Source organism: Pseudorca crassidens, chromosome 18 (assembly GCF_039906515.1).
Source record: "Pseudorca crassidens isolate mPseCra1 chromosome 18, mPseCra1.hap1, whole genome shotgun sequence".
Classification (NCBI taxonomy): domain Eukaryota; kingdom Metazoa; phylum Chordata; class Mammalia; order Artiodactyla; family Delphinidae; genus Pseudorca; species Pseudorca crassidens.
Window position 1 is genome coordinate 70,909,781 of NC_090313.1, and position 8,507 is coordinate 70,918,287.

At 46.1% G+C, this 8,507-nt stretch overlaps 1 protein-coding gene across 6 annotated transcripts in view; it reads left to right on the forward strand.

Moving 5' to 3' along the window:
- Positions 1 to 8,507, forward strand: part of STARD13 (StAR related lipid transfer domain containing 13) — a 222,108-nt gene that overhangs the window by 207,262 nt on the left and 6,339 nt on the right. For all 6 annotated transcript variants that reach the window (XM_067713429.1, XM_067713428.1, XM_067713433.1 and 3 more), the window contains exons 8-11: positions 1,269 to 1,467; positions 6,271 to 6,481; positions 7,079 to 7,193; positions 8,058 to 8,279. In XM_067713429.1, coding sequence (XP_067569530.1) covers positions 1,269 to 1,467; positions 6,271 to 6,481; positions 7,079 to 7,193; positions 8,058 to 8,279 — 747 coding nt within the window. The remainder of the gene's footprint in view (positions 1 to 1,268; positions 1,468 to 6,270; positions 6,482 to 7,078; positions 7,194 to 8,057; positions 8,280 to 8,507) is intronic.

Genomic DNA, 8,507 nt, shown 5'->3' on the forward strand with positions numbered 1-8,507 from the left:
GTTTAAAAGAATTGGCGCTGCTCTCTGTTTATAGCAGCAACCCAGAGAGCTCTCTTCAGACCCCTGAGCTTGGGTCGAGGCCGGCCTGGCACACAGAGCAGCCAGTGAGACAACCTGGCATGTCTCTCCAGGAATAAGGAGGGAGAGCAGCGCTGACTCGAGGCCGCTGCCCACCTCTCTGACCACTGGGAATGTGGAAGTGGGCCAACCAGTGAGCCCTTGGGGAGTGAAAAGAGTGGAGACTGAGGGTTGAAGAACCAGTTTTGAGAAACTCAGTGCCCTATAGGCATTTAAAAATAGTAGACATACGAATTCACCATAAGCCTGGGCTCCCAGAGAAGCTCAGTTCTTTTGGGGTGACGGCAGGTCCACTTGGGGAGAGCCTACAGCATAACTCGGAAACCACTGCAGGAACCTCCATCCTCATCGGGCTCTGCTTCCCCTGGCTTTTTCCTGTTAGGGGCATTATCCCCACGGTGCCTTATTGCTCCATTCATTTATCAAGCAGAGGAGGAGTCTAAGCCCTAAGGATGAAAAAGGCATAATACAGTGTCTTGAAGTCTGAAGAAAAGCCACTTAGGAATCATTCTCACTACAGCCATAGCTTCTACCCATAATAACTAACCAGGTAGAGTAGTAAGTGCATCATATGAGAAGCATATGTTACAAGGATTCTGAAGAAGGAAAAGCATATAAGACCCGTCAATCAAAATATGTGCTGAACGATATTTTGTTTCATGAGCATATTCCCTATAAACCTCTCCCTCAAAGGGGCATTGGATATGGTTACCTATCTGGGATCCACCAAACCTTCCATTGACAGAAGTTTCTCAAAACCCCCACTAAAGTATACACACCAGAAGGTAGGGAATTTTGTCTGACCTGCTCACTAATGACTCTTAGAAGATATAAGTATGCCTGATATATAGGGGGTATTTAATCATTACTTGTTAAATAAATGAAAAAAAAATAACGTCTACCATGTTGTAAGACTTGACAAGTCACAAAGTACAATCACGTATATTTTCTCAGGAGCCCTGTAAGGTGGGCTATTATTCTTATTTTCATCTCATGGGAGAGGAAGTCAGTGTTCAGCTACTGCCCGAAGTAGCTAAGTTAGTAATTTACAATATACTAGTTTGGATGCAATTCCAAGTCATCGAGTCCTGGTCCTATTGCCTTCTCATCTCCGTCAGCGTGCTTGCAGTAGGAAGAAAACGTCTAGGGTAAAGGCGGCCTCACTAACACGTCACTGTGGCTTGTTTCAGGTGGGTCTTTTTCGAAAATCAGGCGTGAAGTCTCGAATCCATGCCTTACGTCAAATGAACGAGAGCTTTCCTGAGAACGTCAGCTATGACGACCAGTCCGCTTACGACGTGGCGGATATGGTGAAGCAGTTCTTCCGGGACCTTCCTGAGCCTCTTTTCACCAACAAGCTCAGCGAGACCTTCCTCCACATCTATCAGTGTAAGTGGGAACAAGGTAGATCAGTGTTCTCAAGTGCATTCATCCTCCTAAAAAACAAAATTCTATAGATTGAATTTTAATTGTACAAGTAATGCATGAAGAAGTATATAAAAGTTACAATTCTACCTTCCTCTCCGGAAGTAAACTTTGTTCACACTTCAATATGGAAATCTCCAGGCTATATTTTATGCATTTGAAAATACGTTTTTGACATCAAAATCTTCCTGCTCAATAGGGTTTTATGTAGGATATAAAAACTAACTTTCAATGTACTTTTAATAAATTTAAAATGAAAAAGTAACAATAGAATTTATTTTATATATAGGTGTTTTTAAAAAGAAAGCATTTCCTTGGGATATATGAAATCCAAATGTGTTAAAATGACTAGAAATAAAAGGAAATGTATTTTAATGCAATGTACTTTAATGGTTGAAAAGTAAGCAAACCAAATCAAGGCGTAAGCTTAATTCAACAAATTTAGATTTTCACTTAGAACTTTTTAAGTGATGTGAAGTTGATAATTCTCAGCAAAACCCCTATAATTAATCATTGAGAAAAGCAAGTATTGATTTAACAACATATCCTGCTAAAGATAGTTGCAAAGTAGGGGATGGTATTAGAAATGAACACATGGCTCTTTTCTAGCTGCACTGTTATGGTTATACAGTTGTCCCTCAGTATCCTTGTGGGATTCCTTCCGGGACCCACCGAGGATGCTAAAGTCCCATAGTCGGTTTTCTGTATCCTCAGTTGGGCATCCGAGGATTCAGACAACCACGATCATAAACATAGTACAGGATTCACAGTTCACTGAGTCTGCAGATTCAGGACCCAAGTATGGGGAGAGCCGACTGTGTATTTATTGAAAAAAAAAAAAAATTTGCCTGTTAAGTGAACCCATACAGGTCAAACCGTGTTGTTCAACAGTTAACTGTAAGTATTTAATGGTCCAAGCCTCAATTCTTTAGGAAAAAAACACTTGGCCTGTGGACTTTTGAGTTTTTAGCAACATATACATGAAGTGGACCTTGACATGGAATTGATCCAACTCGAAAAAGATTCTTGCTGTTGAGAATTCTGTACTAAATGTGTTTCAGGAGTTTATAATATTGGAAATTCGAAAAGGATTATAACAAGTACCACTTGTAAAAACAGGATAAAGTGGTGACCCACTAAATAAATATTATTTTGTCAGAGTGAATAGGTTAAGTTAAAACTAGTGATACATGTTGCTGGAGGCTAAATACAGGGAATTCATGATGTTTCTGCTGTAAGAGGTTGAGCTGCATTTTTCAGTTAAACCTCCCTTACGGTTTGAATGTAGCATATATGAGTCTTTACATTTAATCAGTTCTCAGGTTATGGTTGACACTAGTCTAAGGTTAAAGTCAGATTATTTCCAAGAGATAAATGCTTTTAGCCCTTTGTGAGACTCACAAGCAAAATAAAACAGGTCAAAGCAGGGCTTATTTTAGCTGAGCAAACATTTACTGAGTTCTGCTTATGTTCAGGGCACTGTGCTGAGCACTGCAGAGCATATGGATGGGTAAGACTTAACTCTGCTCTTAAGCATCTTACAGTTGAGGGAGACAAGACATGTACATAAATAACTGCAAAACAGCAAGACTGGAGAAATCCCATGATAAGGTTACAAAGAGCACCCAAGGGGGTTGAGATGAAGAACAAGGACTTGGTAGAGCAGTGACAACTGAAGGTTGAGACACGTGAGGAACACATGCTGAGTGAAGTAAATAGCTCATGTGTCAGGAGATTACAGGATTTCTGTCTGGCTGGCAAGGAAGGGTAACTGTCCAGTGCAGCATGAAATGACTCCAAAAATTAGACTGGGACTGTACCCAGGAAGGGCACTGAATATTAGAGCAAAGAGTTCATATTTGATTCATTAATCACTGCGGGGACCCCTTGGGTGGTGTTGAGGGAGCTACCAGTTACGGTGCTCTCAGCTGTAAACACAGAACCCAAAATCCAACAAACAGTGGTTTAAATAATAAAGACATTATATAATCGCACACGACAAGAAATCTGGACTTTAATAATTACAGAGTTGGTTAATTCAGTGACACCATGGCTGAGGTCAGCATCTCTTGTCATCCCCTTAAGGTCACAATATGACGGCCACCACTCATCTTTATCATGTCTTCCCCAAATCACATCCAAAGGCAAGAGGCAGGCAGAAGGATTCTCCTTGGGCATATGTCTCTTTTTTTTTTGGCGGTACGCGGGCCTCGCACTGTTGTGGCCTCTCCCGTTGCGGAGCACAGGCTCCGGACACGCAGGCTCAGCGGCCATGGCTCACGGGCGCAGCCACTCCGCGGCATGTGGGATCCTCCCGGACCAGGGCACGAACCCGTGTCCCCTGCATCAGCAGGCGGACTCCCAGCCACTGCGCCACCAGGGAAGCCCCATATGTCTCTTTTTATCAGGGAGATAAATTTACAGAAATGCCTACCTAGCATTTATCTTGGTCCCATAGACCAGAAATTTTACACTTTTCTCCCCTAAATCAATCACTGGGAAGAGGAATGGCATTACCATTTTTGGTCTAGGCCAACATGGTTATCCCGTGATTTTGAGGGAGGGGCCCAACTTCGCTGAGCACATTACAGCCCAGTCCTGAACAGAATGTGGGTTTTCTTACAGAGAAAGAAGGAGAGAGTAGGTATTTCACAGGCAGCCAGGCTTGTGCCACAGGGTGCATGTCCATTGGAACTGCTTATTTGACCCACGAATCTGGAAGTGGTGAACGAGAGGTACTGGACAGGACGAGAATGGAGGGTTAGGGAGCCAGCACATTAATTGAGGCTCTGGGTTACCTGTGGGGACCTCCAGCAGCAAGACTAGAAATAAAGATGTTCTAGGGATAGACTCTGGAGTCTGTTTCCAAAGGGCTGTGGAGAAGAGAGGGACAGTTCCTCCTCTGTTCTCCAGAGCAGGTCCAACTGTAGCTCTGTTACTTCTTGGACTTTCATCAGATGATTAATTAGAGTGTTGGATGGATAATGAACACATGTGAGGCCCACGGTCTACAGGAGAGAGAAGGAGGCAGGGATCAAAGACGACCCTGTAGTTTTAAAGAGCATTCAGAAAGGAAAAGGGGGAGGGGAGCTGATCTGGGGGCAGGGAGGAGCCTGGACGTGCAGTCTGAAGTGCTGCTGGCCATCTGTGTGGACGCCAGTTATCAGCACCTAGAAATCCAGATCTAGAACAGTCTTCTGAGAGCCAGGAAAGAGGCAGGAACCACAGGAGTGCCTGTGCCACAAAAAAGGTCAAAGAGGCTAGGATCCGATATGAATGCTGAATTTAGGGATTGATAGTTGACCTTTGCAGGCACCTTTAGTAGAAAATAATGACAGAAGGTAGTTTCTGAGGGATAAAGAAACGAGTGAGTAGAAGGAAGCTGGGACAACCTGTAGCCATGACAGATGACTCTTCAAAAATTTTGGCACAGAAGAGAAGGTTGGCAACCTAAAGCTAAACAATGCATGCACTGGACATCTTACCTAAAGCAGCTTATTTAAAGGCAGTTCAAGGGCTCCAGCTGAATTTATAACACTTCAGTGACAAGCCTGAGGTCATTAGGAGTATCTGCTTCTGCTTCAGCACAAGCAAGAAAAAGGAAAAAGGTTTCTGTATAATGTGAACAGAATGGCTCTCCTCTATCAAACCCAGGTCTGTCTTGTGCCAGTTCACAGTGGACGTGGTAGGGGTGGGGGTGGGTTCCAGAATGTCCAACCCACGGTCAGGCTCTTCCTGAGACTCGCATTTGCCGGGTGACTGGGGCCCGCAGTGTGCCCCGCCCTGGGAGGGCCGATGATGGAGAGGGGCAGGACCTGGGCAGAAGGCACGCCACAGCACCCCCCCCCCGCCCCCCGAGCAGCAGGCTCCACATTTTTTTTATCAGGCACCCCTGCCAGTAGGAGCTATCTGAGCATGTATACTTACGTATTTTCAATAATATAAATATATCATGATATACTATAATATACTGTGCCTATCACAAGACACATCCCATCAGTATTTTCAAAGCATGAGAGAAAACAAACACCAGTGGAAATCCCAACAGTTTCTTCCCACCCCCCTTTGGAGCACAGACACCTGCTGCAGAGACCCGCTCTAGAACCTGGTATTGTAGGAAAGACAACCGTGTTAGCCCACGTGAGCTCCTGACGGTGTCTTTCAGAGAGAGAGGAATAAGGGTGGCGAGTCAGGCCTCACAGATCATTAACAAACACAGCCAGGGGGCAGCAGAATGCAGCACGGAGCACCCATTTTTCTATACCTTTTCCTTTTAGTTACCTCATACTGTTCAGGCCGATTCCCTTTCAAGCCTGCTGACCAGTGCCCATCACCCCTATCACCGCCCAGATGGGGAATGGGCCCGAGAAGCGGGAGGCCTGGTTCCTCTTCCCCAAGCCCTGGGCGTCCTGGGGGATGCTTCGCGAGCTGGAGGTGGGGTGGGAGGGAGGGTGGGCAAGAGGTTTGAAACAGGTAGGTGAGGAGGCGGATTGCTCCAAGAGTATGAAAAGCCAGCGCAGGGTGTTTCTTTGCATGTCCAGCCTCGTTGTGAAGACTATGGGTTCTGGAGTGAGACTGTGGGGTTCCGACGGCAGCTCGTCAAGCTTCTCACCACCTGGGGCAGCTCCACGCCCTTAGCTGTTGTCATGTCACTGCTGATGCTGACAGTGACCCCGAGTGTGTTCGCAGGAAGGTAGCGCTCGCTCCCCATCCCCCTGGCTCCTTCCGCGGCTGTTCCTCTAACTCCCGGCACCGCTTTTTCTGCAGACGTCCCCAAAGAGCAGCAGCTGCAGGCAGTCCAGGCGGCCATCCTGCTGCTGGCCGACGAGAGCAGGGAGGTGTTGCAGACGCTGCTGTGCTTCCTCAACGACGTGGTCCATGCGGTGGAGGAGAATCAGATGACGCCCATGAACCTGGCTGTGTGTCTGGCCCCCTCCCTCTTCCATCTGAATTTACTGAAGAAGGAAAGCTCCCCCAGGTGGGTTTTCCTCAGCAAGAACGCTGATGCTAAACCAGGTATTCCCCACGGCTACTTAAAAAACTCCCGCTGTATTGCGAGTTGCGGATTTGTCAGCACTTCATTCATAATCAGAAAATGTTTGGAGGAACATAATTCGTGTGGCTCAGCGTCAGGGAACTGTCAAAGTAGCACAGTGTCCTTTGTGATCCCGAAAGCCTGGAGTTTTGTTTTGTTTTGTTTTGCGTGTGTTAGTGGGAAGGAGGGAAAAAGGACACAGTAGTATTTTACAATCTTCAATTTTAAAAGGCTAGATTTAAGGCCCAAGCACGGGCAGCTTGCAGTGAAGTAGTTTCAAACTTGGGAAAAACAGATCAATTTCTCCCCCAACAGTTATTCCTGCCCGTGTATTATTCCAAGGTTTTCCATTATGAACTGTCAAACTCTTAGCCTGACTCAGGATATCTAAGATGTGTAGTCACTGTTTCTATTTGGAAATGAGAAAGTATGGGATCTGGGTGACATCTAGGCATGAAGACATGACAAAGGGATGAGCTTGTGTACTGTGAAAAGCTCTTGGGTTTGGGATCCGCTGAAGACTCTCCCCCTCAATTACAGAGTCATCCAGAAGAAATATGCCTCCGGGAAGCCAGATCAAAAGGACCTCAGTGAGAATCTGGCCGCAGCTCAGGGGCTGGCCCACATGATCATGGAATGCGACAGACTTTTTGAGGTAAGTGAAAGGCTCCAACTGCCTTCCTTATAGCTCTTGGAACTCGGTAAGACGCTTGGAATGGTTGCTGCATTTATGGCTTATTTCTGTTTTTTCCTGATTTTATGACAATGGTACACTCGATAGGTCTGGTCTTTGCCTCCTAGAAATGTGAGGAGTGAGCTTATATATTGAATAGTTGAGGCTTTGACAGTTAAAGACACTTGGGTTTACCATGATGATGGATTTTATGAACAGTTGCATCAACTTCAGGTGCCAGGTCCCAGGCCAGCCAGCCAAGTACGGTATATTTGATGTAACCTCGGGACTTGATTAGATTCAGAGTGTGTGTGTGTGTGTGTGTGAGAGTGTGTGATACTGAACAATCGCTGTGAACTCAGGATCAGTAACAGCTTATGAATACAGCCACAGATACGCTAAAGGATTAAGTGAACTAGACTTCCGGCATACTTGTTGGGGCAAAGTTGTCATTTGCAAAAGGGAAAAGTGTGCCACAAAGGTAAAGCCACCTCTAAGTCATGCTTGACATTCCCCTTAAGTCTGTGCACTTTAAGTTTCCTGAGCCCAAGTTTTGCCAAATTGAATAAAAATGTATAATAAGTAAAATCAAAGGAAAATGGAAAGAATGAATGGGAAGTCATGGCGGTGTTTTGAATAATAAATATAGCCTCAAACAGATTTGGGTTTCCTGACTTGAGGAAGCCCGCCCCCGCCCCCTTCACTGATCTTAGACAAACATCTCTTGCCCCACGGCACTCAGCCCTTTGCCCGTACCGTGGTCTTTGGCTTTGCTACTTTGTTTTCTGTCAGTCTCAGCATTTCTGTAGCTCAGTGTGTCGCTCTTCTGTGCATCCGTCGGTTCAGGTCCCGCTTGAGATGGTGGCCCAGTCTCGTGACTCATATATGGAGGCTGAGATCCATCCCCCAACTCTGGAAGACCTGGGGGCCCAGCTGGAGGAGAGCGGGGCCACTTTCCACACGTACCTGGAGCATCTCATCCAGGGCCTCCAGAAGGAAGCCAAGGAAAAGTTCAAAGGATGGGTCACGTGTTCCAACACAGACAACACAGATCTTGCTTTCAAAAAGGTAATCTCAGGTCTTGGAAAAAATTACCCCCAAAGAGCCAAGTCTTACAACCAGGGATTTGTTTTGCTTTTTTTTTTTTTTTTTGCGATACGCGGGCCTCTCACTGTTGTGGCCTCTCCCGTTGCGGAGCACAGGCTCCGGACGCGCAGGCTCAGCGGCCATGGCTCACGGGCCCAGTCGCTCCGCGGTATGTGGGATCTTCCCAGACCGGGGCACGAACCCGCGTCC